General features: G+C 41.5%; 1 protein-coding gene across 3 annotated transcripts in view; it reads right to left on the bottom strand.

The window, feature by feature from the left end:
• The window catches only part of LOC140847835 (neuroepithelial cell-transforming gene 1 protein-like), a 74,453-nt gene that overhangs the window by 8,182 nt on the left and 47,225 nt on the right, over positions 1–19,046 (bottom strand). For 2 of the 3 annotated variants that reach the window (XM_073229225.1, XM_073229223.1), the window contains 5 exons: positions 2,157–2,324; positions 1,706–1,768; positions 1,280–1,376; positions 1,065–1,141; positions 106–363 (listed from right to left, as the gene is read on the bottom strand). In XM_073229225.1, the coding sequence (XP_073085326.1) occupies positions 106–363; positions 1,065–1,141; positions 1,280–1,376; positions 1,706–1,756 (483 nt within the window). In that variant the 5' untranslated portion in view covers positions 1,757–1,768; positions 2,157–2,324. Of the gene's footprint in view, positions 1–105; positions 364–1,064; positions 1,142–1,279; positions 1,377–1,705; positions 1,769–2,156; positions 2,325–15,872; positions 18,031–19,046 lie in introns of those variants that run through there. The other variant, XM_073229224.1, reaches the window with a different exon arrangement.

Below are 19,046 nucleotides of genomic sequence, written 5' to 3'. Positions count from 1 at the left end.
GATGCTGAGTCACTATGCATAATTGGGAGTAGCATTGCATAACTTTCTGAGATAAGCTAATGTACAAATTTGAAAAACACAAGAATCATTAGTTGGAGTACTTACAGCTTCCTGCAAAAGCTGAACATCAGGGTGGTCTTCTGGAGTATGTCTAAGAATTTCTTTTAACAATAAAGGGTATTTGACTAGGCGACTTCGGGGTTTATCAAGGAAGCTCCACAGATCTAGTTTTCGGCTGAAGGGAGACTCAAGACATCGCTGGAGAAAGTCCTGGACTCCTGGATCCTGTTTCTTTTGGTCAAGAAGAGCTTTGGCTGCCAGCTGGTTACCACAGTAGCCTTCGTAGGCATTCAAGCCTGGCAACTGAAGAGTGACACGAGAAAACAAAGTATGGTAAGTTCCTGCTATCGTCAGCCCATTAGTAAGCTTGTGAACATGAAACGTAAAGCTCACAGCTGTTCTGGAAAGCTGACAAACTGTGAGCACTGTCCTGCAGGTGATATTAGGGGGAGTAGAGTATTCTGGGCCAACACCAAACACCTAATTTCCCTAATGTAGCTAAATTCAGCCAAACACTCATGACTTTTACTTTCCCCAACTAGTTAGATGCTAGTCTTTTCTAGTCCCAGGACACCATAGCCTTCCTGTATCACTTTCATCACCAACCTTCAGACTGTTTCTTTATTTGACTATCCCTCACTAGATTAGTCATGGAGAGACTGCCTTTTATCTCTCAATTCCCAGTGATCCCTCCCACAATAGTGCCAAGCATCTGGCAGGCACTCAAATATTAACTGAAAAAATGAAACAGAAAATTAACAGCATATAATGTGAAAACTCTGTGCAAGGAGGAACATATCTTTAAAAGAAAACTGTATCATTCATCAAGTAGGTTTTTAAACAGAGACTGTAAGTTCTCATAGCTACAAAAATTTGTTCAATTTTAATGTGTTGTTTATCTGTTTTTATGATCCAGTTCCTGGATCAAGTGGTTCTGATATTCATTACAATGACAAGTGTGGCATGTACTTGTGAAAAACTATCTGGAGTAAAATACTACATACCCAGTTCACAAGAATGTGACCAATCTGCTCCACTATCCCATCAGGCTTGGTTGCTTCTCCTATTCTTGCCAACAAATCTGAAGCATAAAAAAGCAGAAACACCAAGAAGAGGTTTATTGTAGAAATAATGCAGCACTAAATTAGAAGTTTAGATTTAAACTTCCTTTTATTCCTGCTGTTCAAGATTCTAAAGAAAATTATGTAGCATATCTCACCTTCATGCAAAGGTATGTAAGCATCCACGTCACCAAATATATGTGTGAGTTCCTCTTCTGACATGATAGACAACTTTAACATGGGGTCATGGTAGGCCTACCAGAGGGGGAGAAATGCGTCACACAGAGAGATCAAGCAAAGAAGACATTATGAGAGATCTGTACTTGAATGCAAGTTTGAGTAACTGTACAAAAGCTACTGTGGATTCTACTGTAAAAAATAGAAGAAATTAAAGTATATGTTTGCTAATCCCCCTAAAAGACTCTCTCACTGACATTCATATTTGAAGATGTGTCTAATAAAGCTCATGTAAAAAAAAGTATTCACTAGTAGATATTTGCTGCTTCTAAAAAGAAAACTATGTCAGAATTTGTTAAATATAATTTCTAAAAACCAGAGTGTATGACAAAAAATTATACACTGACCTTTCTTGCAAGTTTGAGATCTTCAATTAAATCCTGTTCACCTCGGGACATTTCATATATTGCCTAAAAAAAATGAAGCAAACATCATAAGTTACCATCCATTCCTCTGAGAAAGGAAAATTATGTACAATTGATGTTCACCATTATTTAACTGATGTTCAAACAGTCCTTTTTAAAGTGTCTCAGTCTGAAAACTCAAATTCAGAATGGAGTCTCAATGTTTTATATAGTGCCCTATGTATTATGAATTTACCCCATCAAGAGACCCCCACCAATCACAAAGTGTTGCTTAGCATGTATTAAGAATTACTGTCAAATACAAAATTGCAAGTTGATTTTGCCTTAGGCATTAGTTTGCTAATCTTCTGGCAAAACACCTATTTAAAAAACAGGTACTTTTTTTTCTAGTATAAGCCAATATATATGCTCTCGCTACTGAATGGCAGCTTACCTCCTGACGTTTGATTTCTTTGGCAGTTAAAGACTCTCTAATGTTGACGCCTAACGTCTCTGACCACAGGACGCTACTTCTCCTTTTGGCAGGTGTTGGGACTGTTGACCTGCGTGATGACTTTTGGGCAGAAGCTGGGGATCTGCTGTCACCATGATGAGTAAATGGCTTAACAGAAGAATAAAAGAGGTGAACAAAAGAGAAAAGCTTTGGAGGACACAGTAATTATTCATTTTTTTCTTAAAAAAAAATAGACAAGATAGAGACGGGCCCAAGATTGCGACATGAGTAGGACAGTGAGAATTTCCTCCCAAAAAAATATATATTTTTGAAAATCAAACAAATACAGTTATCCCTCAAACAGAGACCAGAAGATACAGGACAACAGCCAGACCACATCCACACCCATGAGAACTCAGTGCCTCATGAAGGGGGTAAGATACATGCCCCGGCCCGGTGGGACCCAAGCGCCCCTCACCCCAGCTCCCGGCGGGAGAAGAGGAGTCGGAGCTGCGAGGAAGAGGGAGCCCAGGACTGCTAAACACCCAGCCCTAGCCATCTGCACCCAGAGTGCAGACACACAGTGCATGGGGTGCTGGACACTAGAGAAACAGGACAGTAAGACCTGTGAGCAGGTCCCTGCTGCCGGCAACCCTGGGACAAAGAAAAGCGAGTGCTTTCTGAAAGTCTTAAAGGGACAGGGACCCCACCGCTGGACGGAAGTGTCCCAGGATACTTAGCCCAGCAGCTGGGAATTCCAGGGAACTGCAGGCACCCTAACCCCCTGGGTAGCAGCTCTGAGACCCCACATGGCGATAAACAGCCCCCCATTCATACCCCCTCCGGAGGAGCCCCGCCATAGCAGAGCAGCGCCCTGAGGCTGGCCACACCCACAGAAAGGGAGCTCCCTCCATAGCGGCGGGGCAAGAAACAGAGACCCAGTCTACGCGCAACTGCCCAACACAAGCTGCTAGGGGTCACCGTTGTCGCAGTAAAGAAAGGCCAGAAGCAAGTGGAATTCCAGCTGACAGACGAGTCAATAGCATACCACTGCATCTATCAACATGAAATGCAAAAAAGGTTTGATCCAGTACAGGCTAACCCAGACATCTTCCATATCCTCTCCTGAGAAGGAATCTGGGGAGATAAATTTAACCAATCTTCCTGAAAAAGAATTCAAAACAAAAGTCATAACCATGCTGATGGACTTGCAGAGAAATACGCAAGAACTAAGGACGGAGAATACAGAAATAAAACAATCTCTGGAAACACTTCAAAGCAGAATGGACGAGATGCAAGAGACCATTAATGGACTAGAAATCAGAGAACAGGAACGTAGACAAGCTGACACAGAGACAGATAAAAGGATCTCCAAGAATGAAAGAATATTAAGAGAACTGTGTAACCAATTGAAACAGAACAATATTCGCATCATAGGAATACCAGAAAAAGAGAGAAAAAGGGATAGAAAGTGTCTTTGAAGAAATAATTGCTGAAAACTTCCCCAAACTGGGGGAGGAAATGGCCTCTCAGACCACAGAAGCACACAGAACTCCCATGACAAGGGACCCAAGAAGGGCAACACCAAGACACATAATAATTAAAATGGCAAAGATTAAGGACAAGGACAGAGTATTAAAGGAGCCAGAGAGAAAAAAAAGGTCACCTACAAAGGAAAACCCATCAGGCTATCATCAGATTTCTCAAGAGAAACCTTACAGGCCAGAAGAGAATGGCATGATATATTTAATGCAATGAAACAGAAGGGCGTTGAACCAAGGATACTGTATCCAGCATGATTATCCTATAAATATGAAGGAGGGATTAAGCGATTCCCAGACAAGCAAAAGTTGAGGGAATTTGCCTCCCACAAACCACCTCTATAGGGTATCTTAGAGGGACTGTACTAGATGGGAACACTCCTAAAAAGAGCACAGAACAAAGCACCCAACATATGAAGAATGAAGGAGGAGGAATAAGAAGGGAGAGAAATAAAGACTCACCACACAGTGTATACAATAACTCAATAAGCAAGTTAAGTTAGACAGTAAGATAGTAAAGAAGCTAACCTTGAACCTTTTGTAATCACAAACTTAAAGTCTGCAATGGTAATAAGTACATATCTTTCAATAATCACCCTAAATGTAAATGGACTGAATGCACCAATCAAAACACACAGAGCAATAGAATGGATAAGAAAGCAAGACCCATCTATATGCTGCTTACAAGAGACTCACCTCAAACCCAAAGACATGCACAGATTAAAAGTCAAGGGATGGAAAAAGATATTTCATGCAAACAACAGGGAGAAAAAAGCAGCTGTTGCAATACTAGTATCAGACAAAATAGACTTCAAAACAAAGAAACTAACAAGAGATAAAGAAGGACATTACATAGTGATAAAGGGCTCAGTCCATGAAGAGTATATAACCATTATAAACATTTATATGAACCTAACACAGGAGCATTAGCATATGCGAAACAAGTACTAACAGAATTGAAGGAGGAAATAGAATGCAATGCGTTCAATTCAGGAGACTTCAACACACCACTAACTCCAAAGGATAGATCCACAAGACAGAAAATAAGTAAGGACACAGAGGCACTGAACAACACACTAGAACAGATAGACCTAACAGACATCTATAGAACTCTACATCCAAATGCAACAGGATACACATTCTTCTCAAGTGCACATGGAACATTCTCCAGAATAGACAACATACTAGGCCACAAAAAGAGCCTCAGTAAATTCCAAAAGATTGAAATCCTACCAACCAACTTTTCAAACCACAAAGGTATAAAACCAGAACTAAGTTGTGCAAAGAAAGCAAAAAGGCTCACAAACACATGGAGGCTTAACAATATGCTCCTAAATAATCAATGGCTCAACAACGAAATTAAAAGAGATTAAAGCAATATAAGGAAACAAATGACAACAACAACACAAAGTCCCAACTTCTGTGGGACGCAGCGAAAGCAGTCTTAAGAGGAAAGTATATAACATCTCAGGCATATTTAAGGAAGGAAGAACAATCTGAAATGAATAGTCTAATGACACAATTATCAAAATTGGAAAAAGAACAAATGAGGCCTAAAATCAGCAGGAGGAGGGACATAATAAAGATCAGAGAAGAAATAAAATTGAGAAGAATAAAACAACAGAAAAAAATCAATGAAACCAAGAGCTGGTTCTTTGAGAAAATAAAATAGATAAGCCTCTAGCCAAACTTATTAAGAGGAAAAGAGAATCAACACATGTGAACAGAATCAGAAATGAGAAAGGAAAAATCACTATGGACCCCACAGAAATTAAAAGAATTATTAGGAAATACGAAGAAAACCTATCTGCTAACAAGCTGAAAAACCTAGAAGAAATGGACAACTTCTTAGAAAAATACAACCTTCCAAGACTGACCAAGGAAGAAACACAAAACCTAAACAAACAAATTACCAGCAAAGAAATTGAAGCGGTAATCAAAAAACTACCCAGGAACAAAACCCCCTGGTCAGATGGATTTACCTCGGAATTTTATCAGACATACAGAGAAGACATAATACCCATTCTCCTTAAAGTTTTCCAAAAAATAGAAGAGGAGAGAATACTCCCAAACTCATTCTATGAAGCCAACATCACCCTAATACCAAAACCAGGCAAAGACCCCACCAAAAAAGAAAATTACAGACCAATATCCCTGATGAACATACATGAAAAATACGCAACAAAATATTAACAAACTGAAATAAAAAATACATCAAAAGGATCATACACCATGACCAAGAGGGATTCATCCCAGGGATGCAAGGATGGTAGAACATTCGAAAATCCATCAACCTCATCCACAACATAGACAAAAAGAAAGACAAAAACCACATGATCATCTCCATAGACGCTGAAAAAGCATTCGACAAAATTCAACATCCATTCATGATAAAAACTCTCAGCATAATGGGTATACAGGGCAAATTCCTCAACATAAAAAAGGCCATACATGACAAGCTCACAGCCAACATCATACTGAAGAGCGAGAAGCTGAAAGCTTTTACTCTGAGACTGGGAAGACAGGGATGCCCACTCTCCCCACACTTATTCAACATAGTACTGGAGGTCCTAGCCACGGCAATTAGACAAAACAAAGAAATGCAACCAATCCAAATTGGTAAAGAAGTTAAACTATTTGCAGATGACATGATACTGTACATAAAAAACCCTAAAGACTCCAGTCCAAAACAACTAGAACTGGTATCGGAATACAGCAAAGTTGCAGGATACAAATTTAACACACACAAATCTGTGGCTCTCCTGTACACTAACAATGAAGTAATAAAAAGAGAAATCAGTAAAAGAATTCTATTCACAATTGCATCAAAAAGAATGAAATACCTAGGAATAAACCTAACAAAGGTAGTGAAAGACCTATACCCTGAAAAATATTAAGACACTCTTAAGAGAAATTAAAGAGGACACTAGCAAATGGAAACTCATCCGATGCTCTTGGATAGGAAGAATTACTATTGTCAAAATGGCCATCCTGCCCAAAGCAATATACAGATTTGATGCAATCCCTATCAAATTACCAACAACATTTTTTAACGAACTGGAACAAATAGTTCAAAAATTCATATGGAAACACCAAAGACCCCAAATAGCCAAAGCAATCCTGAGAAGGAATAATAAAGTGGGGGAGATCTCGTTCCCCAACTTCAAGCTCTACTACAAAGCCACAGTAATCAAGACAGTTTGGCACTGGCAAAAGAACAGAGCCACAGACCAGTGGAACAGAATAGAGACTCCAGACATTAACCCAAACATACACGGTCAATTAATATACGATAAAGGAGCCATGGACATGCAATGGGGAAATAACAGCCTCTTTAACAGATGGTGCTGACAAAACCGGACAGCTACATGTAAGAGAATGAAACTGGATCACTGTCTAACCCCATACACAAAAGTAAATTCAAAATGGATCGAAGATCTGAATGTAAGTCATGAAACCATAAAACTCTTAGAAAAAAACGTAGGCAAAAATCTCTGAGACATAGACATGAGTGACTTCTTCATGAACATATCTCCCTGGGCAAGAAAAACAGAAGCAAAAATGAAGAAGTGGAACTATAACAAGCTGAAAAGCTTCTGTACAGCAAAGGACACCATCAATAGAACAAAAAGGTGTCCTACAGTATGGGAGAATATATTCTTAAATGACAGATCCGATAAAGGGTTGACATCCAAAATATATAAAAAGCTCAGACACCTCAACAAACTAAAAGCAAGTAATCCAATTAAAAAATGGGCAGAGGAGCTGAACAGACACTTTTCCAAAGAAGAAATTCAGATGGCCAACAGATATGAAAAGATGCTCCACATCGCTAGTCATCAGAGAAATGCAAACTGAAACCACAATAAGGTATCAGCTCACACCAGTAAGGATCGCCATCATCCAAAAGATAAACAACAACACATGTTGGCCAGGTTGTGGAGAAAGGGGAACCCTCCTACACTGCTGGTGGGAATGTAAGTTAGTTCAACCATTGTGGAAAGCAGTATGGAGGTTCCTCAAAAAGCTCAAAATAGAAATAGCATTTGACCCAGGAATTCCACTTCTAGGAATTTAACCAAGAATGCAGCAGCCTAGTTTGAAAAAGATGCACCCCTATGTTTATCGAAGCACTATTTACAATAGCCAAGAAATGGAAGCAACCTAAGTGTCCATCAGTACATGAATGAATAAAGAGGTGGTACATATACACAATGGAATATTATTCAGTCATAAGAAGAAAATCCTACCATTTGCAACAACATGGATGGAGCTAGAGGGTATTATGCTCAGTGAAATAAGCCAGGTGAGGAAAGACAAGTACCAAATGATTTCACTCATACGTGGAGTATAAGATCAAAGAAAAACTGAAGGAACAAAATAGCAGCAGAATCACAGAACCCACGAATGGACTAACAGTTACAAAAGGGAAAGGGACTGGGGAGGATGGGTGGGAAGGGAGGGATAAAGGTGGAGAAAAAGTAAGGGGGCCATACAATTAGCATGTATAATGTGGCATGGGTACGTGGCAGACTCTACAACACAGAGAAGACAAGTAGTGATTTTACAGAATCTTGCTATGCGAATGGACAGTGACTGTGAAGAGGTATGTCGGGGCAACTTGTTGAAGGGAGGAGCCAAGAAAACAATGTTCTTCATCTAATTGTAGATTAATGATACCAAAATAAAAATAAAAATAAAAATAAAATTGTGAGGAAACACATGTAACATATAAGTGACCATTTTAAAGGGTACAATACTGTAGGGATCAGAGGTATTAAGTATGTGCACATTGTCATCCAAGTATATCCACTACTCTTCTCCAGAATTTTTGACATCTTCTCAAAACTGAAACTCTGTGCCCATTGCTCCCCATCTTCCCTTACCACCACTCACTCCCTTGTAACCACCATTCTACTTTCTGTCTCTATGGATTTGACTATTCTAAGAACTTCATATAAGATGAATCATGTTTTTCCTTTTGTGTCCGGCTTACTGCACTTAGTGTAATGTTTTCAAGGTTCATCCATGTTGTTACTTGTATCAGAATCTTATTCCTTTTTAAGGCTGAATAATATTCCAATGTATGTATATACCACCTCTTGTTTATCCATGAGGAATTTTCTCTCTGTTCCAAGTTTGTTAGATATTTTTAATCATGAAAGGATATTTTGATTTTTGTTTATTGCTTTTTCTGCATCAATTGAAATAACCATTTCCCCCTCCCTTCCTTAATTCTGTTAATGTGGTGTTATTACATTGACTGGATTTCATTTGTTGAGCCATCTTTGCATGCCAGGAATAAACCTTACTTGGTCACTGTATATAATCCTGCTTAATATGTTGCTGCAACTATTTTACCAGTATTTTGTTGAAAACTTTTGTACATATGCTCAGAAGAGATATTGGCTTATAGTTTTCTTTTCTTGTAGTATCTTTGTCTGGCTTTGGTGTCTGGGTAATGTTGTCCTCATAGAATGAGTTAAGAAATGCTCTTCATCTACAAGTTTTTGGGAGAATTTGAGGAGTGGTGTTAATTCTTCTTTAAGTATTTGGTAGACTTCACCAGTGAAACCATCTGCTTAAGGTCTTTTTGTTGTTTTGCGAATGGTTTTGATTATGTATCCAATCCCTTTACTAGTTCTAGGTACATTCAGATTTTCTCCATGATTCAGTTTTGGCAGGTTGTGCATTTCTAGGAATTTGTTCACTTCAGCTAAATTATCTAATCTGCTAGTATAAAACTGTTCACAGTACTGTCTAATACTTTTTATTTCTGTAAATTGGTATTAATATGTCCATTTGCATTTCTGATTTTAGCAATTTGAGTCTTTTGATATTAGTTTATAATACAATATAACACCTGTCCTAAGATTTATATATCAAGTCAGTCCTCCTTCCTAAAACTAATTTTACAAAATAATGAGCAAAAGAAAAAAAGAACAGTGAAATCTACAAGGTTTTCATAAAAAGAAAGGTATAGGGAAAAAAATAACATACCTACAAAGAAAAATAAAGAATAGAAAAACATGTTCACAAAAAAAACTGTGTGTTCTAAAATTAGCTATGAAAGAGCATATGTGAGAAAGGTGATAAAGTTAAGGAAATAATTAGAAATATCCAGAACCTGAAATCAGACAAAAAGGATGCCAGAATGCTTTGCAATGGATTACCTCATTTTCTAGGGCCAGTACCTTTTATTTGATTCACTGTTTCTTATTGATTAGGTTTTTTTTTTTTACAACCATAAGGGTTACATCTGTAAGATGTTAACTGTAGAAAACTGATAGCACTGCAAATACTTTGCAGGTAGAGATGCAGAGGTCATTATTCTGCTTGGCACTTAATTTAGCAATCTTATTCCATCACTCTTCAGTGACTAGAATACTTCAGTGTTTCCACAGCACTCTGACCAGCTTCATCATTCTGCTGGCTCACTCATTACTACGTAAATTAAATATTTAACAGGTCTTCACTCTTCAAAGAAAAAAAAAAAACCATAACAAAACAGAAAAGCCAAGCTACAACAAAATGAAGAGACAGTGTTTCCCCCAAAACCTTTAGTTTGTCAGACAGCTCTGAGACCTACATGGTGTCAGCATTTGTGCCCAAAGATGCAGAGAGAAGAAAACTGGACTTCTCTGGTGGCCCTGAGCATAGGGCCCTTCAGTGGCATGAAAACAGGAGACTAGCCTGGGAAGGACTCCAAGGATTGAATTCTCAGGCTGAGAGTAAGAACAAAGTCTATTGGTGCTGAAGCAGTCTGAGCCCTATAAGCTCTCAAAACTAACATTGCTCTGAGAAAAACTTTAAGGAGTAGGATCCAAATTGAGCAGAACAGAGTAAGAGAAACAAAGACAAGAAAAGTTCAGATAAAGAGAGGTGGGTCAAAAAAAAGGAAAGCTCTCAGATAGCCTGAGAGTTGTATTTTTAGAAATCACTTTGTGAACTCCAGTTACAAAGCTAAAAAACAGGCTATTTGACCCACTCCTCTGACCTAAAATTACAGGAAAACTTACTGCACTTAAAAAGTAACAGAAAAAATCATGCGTCCCATTGAAAACTATGATAAGAAACAGAAAATGTGGAGTAATGTCTCTATAGCATAAAAGAAATAAGTGAGTTGTCATAATTACACACAGAAAAGAATTAGTTCAGTAATTTGAAAACATGGTAATTTGTACATCCTTACTATAACCTATATGTAAAAGAGCAAAAGAAAATGACAGGTAACCCATAGAATGTTTTCAGTAACTGTAACAGTAGTAATTTATAGAAATGTAGACTGCTGTCTTTGACCCATGGGGAAATCAAGTGAATAATTAAGTCAGTATCTCCAGGAACCCAGATTTTCAGTGCAGTTCAAAGAGATCTAGATAATAAGACTGACAAGATCATGTGAAAACCCTTAGCCTTGAATTGGAAAGAGTATAAATTTATGATTTATTATACCTTAAAAAATTACATATATTTCCTAGCTCTGCTCATAAAACAGGATGAGAAACAATGATCAATCCAAGGAGTGTACATAAAAATGCCCAGATTTTAGCCTCTACCATTTCCTAAGGAAACCAGGGCTTTTAGAAATAACTCGTTTCAGGTGTGGAGCAGAAAAAAAAAGTGCAAGTGGTCCTGGAGTATATTGTTATCTTGGAAGTAAAGAAGGTCTATCAAACCTCTAAGATATGAGGTGAGGGTCTGTCTGGCCAATGGTTTCAGACCCCAGCGAGTTCGCTATGGATGCAGTGTGACCAAAGAAATGACAATAGAACGATTATTTGGGTTAAAGTGTTTATTACCTGGCATGTTATCACGGAGGTGGGCCAACCACTAGCATTTCTGCCTCTGCCCAGATTACTGGGCTGAGCTCTCCATATGATGCAATAATAGCTCATTGCCTGAAGGCCTGGAAGTGGCAGACACGCAGCAGGCCAATTACATAATCAGGTGGTTTAAGTTCAGTGAGGATCCTGGCCATAGGAACCCCAACTCCCCCACACTCCACCACTCCATGATTCTCGCCTTACAATCTACATGCTCTCAATCTTCCACAGTGGTCCCTGTGCGAGAAACCTGGAGCACTGTCACTAGATTCCACAACAGCAACAGAGAAAAACAACAACTTAGAGATAATAACAAAAATTAAGATACAACAAGATTTTGATACAGATAACAAAAATTATAGTAATCCTCAGCCAGAGGAGGTTCCTAATAACAACAATTATAATAATCCTCAGGCCAGAGGAAGTTCCCAATCCACAAAGACCTTAGGGGTGATAAGACACATGAGAACATGTTTAAATGACAACAACATAGGTAAATCTTGTCCATCAGGTAGGATGCATGCAAGAGAGTAGTCCTAAGACAGGAATGTAGCAGGAAGGGGGTCCAGGTCTAGTATACCATACTTTTACTTCTTTCTCTATGGGGGTTACATAGTGCTACTGGAGGTGCATGCACAGGCCATAATGATAAAACAAAACTGCCCGGTAGGATTCTCCTCCCTTCTGGCCATTCAGGATATACTACTATGACCTTTGGAGGCCACTCTGAGGTTATTCCAGTAATACAGATAGGAGGCCAGCTTCTAGGCCTTGTTTCCAAGGTACCAGGAGAGCCAGCCATCGTTGGTCCAGGTGTCGAAAGGTCCAAGGCCATGTCCACTCAATGGAGTCTCCAGGGTTCAGTGCAGTTGGTGCTGGCAGCAAGATTTTATTCCTGTGGTCGAACCTCAGCTTCAGTGATTCTTCCTTGGTTTGTCCTTGCAGTGGTATAGGGGAGGCAGCCATATGTGTTAGCATGTCTATGGGGATCAGGGCTCCGTTTTGGGGTCTCTCGTTCAAACGCTATAGCATGGTCCACAAACAGACGGACTGACCCCACAGACTATTAGTAATTGACTTTAGTCCAGATTTTGACAAGCCACTGTGCCTCTCTGTCATGCCTGCTGTGGTAGGATTGTATGACACATGAAACCTGCATTTGATTCCCAACTGTGGCACCCATTCTTGCAGTGTATGTCCAGTAAAATGGGTGTCCAGATTATGCTCAGTTACCTGTGGTCAGCAATAGGTGGCAGAGAGTCACTCCAGGCCTCTTTTGGTTGTCTGCTGGTGTGCACAACAGGTAGGAAAAGCAACCAGAAGTCCAGTAGTTGTGTCCACACAAGTCATGGCATACTGATATCCTTCTGACACAGGTAGAGGCCCAACAGAGTCTATCTGCCACTTGACGAGGGGTATAGGCCCCTTAGTTATTGTCCAATATTGATGTGGAACTTGGTGTAAGTCCCTTTGGAGAATACGTCACACTCCTGCCGGGCTCTACTAACTTTTTCAAAGGTCAAAGACAAGCCCCACTGACAGGCTACAGCCCACATTGTCTTTAACCCCGCATGCAACAAACATTGATGTAACCACTGGGCTACATCAGAGGCAGGCTTTCCTTCTAACCAATGTATCTGGGCCAATTTATCTGCCTCATCATTTCCTGGGGAGCCACTGACAAATGACCTGTCACATGGTATACTGTAATTATTTTACTCTGACCACAGGCTCATAAGTCTTGCCACAATTCCTGTCCCCAAAGGGGTAGGTGACCAACCAGCCACTTGGCATTGTACTAGGCTGGTAGCCACAGGGTCAAGCACCGATAGAGAGACCAGCTGTTAGTACAGACAACTATAGGGGAGGGGTCCTGGCTGATCACAAGCCACACAGCCTGCTACCCTGCCCATTGGCTGCACTTCCCCCCACCATATTCCATCCATATTGTCTCAGTCTTAGGATGGAAAGCTATGGCCCTCCATTTTGAGGACTGCCCATGGCTGGGGCCATCTGTGTACCATGCATCCTCAGGTACAGGGGCTCTTCCCTCCCGATAGGGTCTTTCTGCTACTAATGGTTCAAAAGAAAATTATTCCTGCTTTTCACAAGTATATGTCACCAGCCCAATAAGCACTGGAGTTCTTCACTCAAGGGGTTACTGGAGAGGGCACTATGCTGCTGAGGGTAAGAACCCCACTTGGCCATTGTGGGCATTTGTGCCACACCACTCCTTGGCTTTTGCATCCACTCTCGTACCGATCCCAAGATGGGATTGGTGGGTATTTACCTTATCGGGGCCATTCCAGTGATGGGTTCTGTAGCCAGCAAGGAGTGATACATGGCATTCAGTTGTTATTCTATCAAAGTATATCATACCTCTGCCCATTTCCAAAGTTGTGACCAGAATCTAATACAGTGGCAAGTTCGTTCAAGCCGCCGCCAGAGACCCCAGCTATAACCGTCTTCAGTCACATGTACATGCAGCTCACAGGGCCTTAATTGGTCTATCACACTCAAGGCCTCAACGGCCTTCACTGCCTGTTTGGCTGTAGTGAAGGCAGATGTGTACAAGTTTCACCCCACTCCCACCTGACGCCTTTTCATACCAACCGGTATGAGGGCTTCAGAATTTGTACCAAGTGTGAGATAAACTCTCTCCAGTAGCCTAGAAGACCCAGAAACTCCTGTAGCAATGCTACAGTTGTAGGGGTAGGAAAGGCCTGGACTTTATCTATAACTGCTTCTGGTATAGCTTTGGTCTTACCCAACCAGACAACCACGAAAAATTTGACAGACAAACCAGGTCCCTGAACCTTCGTACTGGTTCACAGCCCACCCTTTCTCCTGTAGATATTGTAGCAGTCTAGGTGCTACACTTTATAGATCTGAAAGAGAATCGGATGTGAACATGACATCATCAACATAATGATACATCTGCACCAGTGGCGGTTTCTCCCATGTAGTCACGTCCTGGGAGACAAGTCCATGACAGATGGTGGGGCTCTGGAGGTATCCCTGTGGAAGGATGGAGAAAGTTCATTGCCATCCTTTCCACGTGAAGGCAATTTGTTCCTGAGTTTCTGGCTCAATGTCAATGGAAAAGAAGGCATTAGCAAGATCCAGCACATAATGGTAGGTGCCTAGTTCGTGGCTGAGGGTATCCATCAGGCAATAGAGGGGACAGCAGCATGCATGGGGGTATGACTTTATTCATTTCTCTAAAATCCATAGTCACATGCCAGGAGCCATCTGGCTTTTTTACTGGCAACACTGGGGAATTTAAAGGACTACGGGTGGGCTTTATAATACCCACGTTTTCCAGCACCTGGATACTTTCTCCAATCTCTTTACATCCTCCAGGCAGTTTGTATTGTTTGGTATTGGTCACCCGCCAAGGCACATGCAAAGCTATAGGCAGGCGCATACCATGTCTCCTCAGAACTGCCTTCACCACACGTACTCTCAGTCTGAACTCACCTGCAGTTGTCTGCAACCATAGATCCTGCAGGATATCAATCTCCAAAATATACTCAGGGATAGGAGATATATACCCAATATACTCTTTTGGGAGTAGACACCCTATTCCCAAATTCCCAAAGGGATTTGCGCTTGATTCACTCTGATAGCCTTACTACCATATCCAACTATGATACTGAGGGCCCTGGGGAAACTGCTCACGGTTACCATAAATCAGTGAACATTCAGCCCCTGTGTCCACCAGAGCTAGAATACCTTGTATGTTCACTGGGGACCAATGGATAGCTTTTTCAACATGTGGCCTACTGTTCCCCCCTGGTCTCTCAGGGGAGATACCTTGACCTTCCCCTCAGTCAAACCGTGTTCCCCAATCGTCTTCCTGTGTGGGCTCGAGTGACACTGGCTCGCTCTACAGCAGGAAGTCTTGCAAACACACAGGTGGGACTTGTGGCTCTGGCTTTGACCTCTGCCTCTTTGGTCTTAATGGCTGTAAACTAAGTACCAGAGACGCAGGAGCCAAGCTGATATTGACTCTGAGGGCTTCTGCCTAAACTGGGAGCCCAAATCCACCAGCTCAGCCTGAGTATAGGGGTGGTCCATAGAGTGCCCCACGACCTGGGGAGGGGGCTACTCCTCGCCTAGGGGAACTTTCAGCTGCTGGGTCTTTTATTTCCTTTACAGCCACTGGGCGTGCTTTCAATACAGGAGGGGTCAGTGCCTCTGGCACCACCCCTTCATCCTTCCCCAGCTCCTCCATTTCGGTGGCTGATGGCATCTTTCTCTCCCCTCCCCTGAGTGCCTCCGCTGCCACAACCTTTAGCTTTTCTACCGTGCCTCACAGCAATGCTAGCTCAGTCTTCAGCAGCTCTTACCTTCACCTTAATTCTCGACATCTCACCTTCTCGTGCCTCCTCCTGTGCTTCCCTTAGACAATCCACTGTCTGCCCCCTCTGAGGGGCAGCCCGCTGAAGCACCGCACCCATAAGGGCAGCCTTTCTTTCTCCTTAGTAGTCAATGAACACTGTGAACTTCGCCACTTGTCTTGCCAAAGGCTTTCAGCCCCTGGCAAGTTCGCTGTGTGGGGCAGTTGGGGTTCTTATGGCCAGTATTCTCACGGAATGTTAACCACCTCATGATGTTACTGGCCTGTTGCTAGGCTACCTACTGGCCACGCCCCTCTTTCTCACTTGGATGGCACCACCAGTACCAGGGAGGTCTGAGGTCTGAGGCATCTGCAGCACACCTGTGGGTGTGGCTTGCTCACCTAGCTGCCCGAGGGCAGGAGTTTCTCAATCTCTAGAAAACAGCACAGTATCAGGCACATAGACTTTCAACAAATAACTGTAAATGGATGGATGAATGAAATACACATTGAAAGAAATACTTGGCTGTTCATTTTCAGGAAGCCATCACTATGGCTTTGTTTTTGCTGTAAAAGAGCCCTGATCACAATAAAGCTTTAATTCCACAGGAGGGAGCTGTCCTCTCTTCCCAGTAGCACCCTCCCTTCCAGCAGGCTGCTGATGAGAGGAGAGGTTGTGGATGGGGTCAGATGCCACATGCCCTTCCTTTGCCTCTGGACTGTCCTGCGTTCTGGGTTAAAGAAGTCTGCGTAAGCTCTATGGAGTCCTGGATGCCCCACAGCTTTGGAACTGAGGGCTTGCTTGTTGCAAAACCTCTTTGCCAGTTTTGTTCCCTGTTAGTGGAAACCTCTGTTTGGGAACAGATGAACATTTCCCCACAGGTTTTGGGATACAGATACAGTCTTGCTCCAAACTGGGGGCTCTCCTTAGGGAGTACTTTTAGTTTGTAAGTTATGACTGTGCTATATCTGGGACTTGCATAAGGCTGCAAGAGTCTGGATTCAAGAACCAAAATTCTACTCATAAAATGAGGCAGAGGACCTTGGCCAGGGGATTTTACTGGGACAGCCTGGTTCTCAGGCATGCTGCAGGTGTCCCTGGGAGAGCTATAAGAGTTTTCACACATAAGCTGGGGCACTTATGGGGCCAGCCCACGGAGAGGGGTACTGTTTGGGCTACCTTCTCTCCAATTGGGTCTCCTCTGCAGACACTGCAAAAGTTGTGCTATTGTGAAATTCTTCACATCTAATCAAAATCTCCTCTGCAGACATTGCAGACCATTTCTTGCGGTTTAGGTCTTACTGGAAAAGATGATCCAAGAGTCCCTACCAGGTAACCGACACAGGCAGTGGAGAAGGGCAAGGTGACCAGGAACCAGGAAGGGACTTTGTTCTCCCAGCTGACACTTTCACTACCTGCCTACAACTACCTCTATCGCTATGAAAAGGCAGAAGAATTTGGTCTAGTCCAGAATTACCCAGACAACCGAAAAAAGGGCCTGGGGAGATAGATTCAACCAATCTTCCCGAAAAAGAATTCAAAATAAAGGTCATAACCAGGCTGATGGACCTGCAGAGAAGTATGTAAGAGCTAAGGGATGAAGTCAGGAGGGAGAATAGAGAAATAAAACAATCTCTGGAAAGACCTAAGAGCAGACTGGATGAGGTGCAAGAAACCGTTAATGGAACAGAAATCAGAGAAACAGGAATACAGAGAAGCTGAGGCAGAGAGAGATAAAAGGATCTCCAGGAATGAAAGAATATTAAGAGAACTGAGTGACCAACCCAAATGGAACAATATGCGCATTATAGGAGTACCAGAAGAAGAAGAGAAGAAAGGATAGAAAGTGTCTTTGAAGAAATAATAGCTGAAAACTTCCCCAAACTAGGGGAGGAAATAGTCTCTCAGACCATGGAAGCCCACAGATCTCCCAACACAAGGGATTTAAGGAGGACAACACCAACATATATAATAATTAAAATGGCAAAGATCAAAGACAAGGACAGAGTACTAAAGGCAGCCAGAGTGAGAAAAAAGGGCACCTCCAAAGGAAAACCCATCAGACTATCAACAGACTTCTCAACAGAAACCTTACAGGCCAGAAGAGAATGGCATGATATATTTAATGCAATGAAACAGAAGGGCCTTGAACCAAGAATACTGTATCCAGCACGACTATTATTTAAATATGAAGGAGGGATTCAACAATTCCCAGACAAGCAAAAGTTGAGGGTATTTGCCTTCCACAAACCACCTCTACGGAATATTTTAAAGGGACTGCTCTAGATGGAAGCACTCCTAAGGCTAAATAGATGTCACCAGAGAAAATAAAATTACAGCAAAGAAAGCAGACCAACCAAATACTAACTAAAGACAAAAAATAAAATAAACTACCCACAAAAGCAGTTAAAGGAAACACAAAAGAGCACGGAATAAAACAACCAACATATAAAGAATGGAGGAGGAGGAATAAGAAGGGAGAGAAATAAAGAATCACCAGACAGTGTTTATAACAGCTCAATAAGCGAGTTAAGTTAGACAGTAAGATACTAAAGAAGATAACCTTGAACCTTTGGTAACCACGAATCTAAAGCTTGCAATGGCAATAAGTACATATCTTTCAATAGTCACGCTGAATGTAAATGGACTGAATGCACCAATCAAAAGACACAGAGTAATAGAATGGATGAAAAAGCAAAACCCATCTATATGCTGCTGCTTACAAGAGAACCACCTCAAACCCAAAGACATGCACAGACTAAAAGTCAAGGGATGGAAAAAGACATTTCATGCAAACAACAGGGAGAAAAAAAGCAGGTGTTGCAGTACTAGTACCAGACAAAATAGACTTCAAAACAAAGAAAGTAACAAGAGATAAAGAAGGACATTACATAATGATAAAGGGCTCAGTCCAATAGGAGGATATAACCATTATAAATATATATGCTCCCAACACAGGATAACCAGCATACGTGAAACAAATACTAACAGAACTAGAGGAGGAAATAAAATGCAATGCATTCATTTTAGGACACACGCCACTCACTCCAAAGGATAGATCCACCGGACAGAAAATAAGTTATGACACGGAGGCACTGAGAGGAACAGGCCAAGGAAGAAACACAAAAGTTGAACAAACCAATTACGAGCAAAGAAATTGAAGCAGTAATCAAAAAACTACCC

Source organism: Manis javanica, chromosome 2 (assembly GCF_040802235.1).
Source record: "Manis javanica isolate MJ-LG chromosome 2, MJ_LKY, whole genome shotgun sequence".
Taxonomy (NCBI): domain Eukaryota; kingdom Metazoa; phylum Chordata; class Mammalia; order Pholidota; family Manidae; genus Manis; species Manis javanica.
Note: the sequence above shows the minus strand (reverse complement) of the source record. Positions and strands in the feature narration are given on the sequence as shown.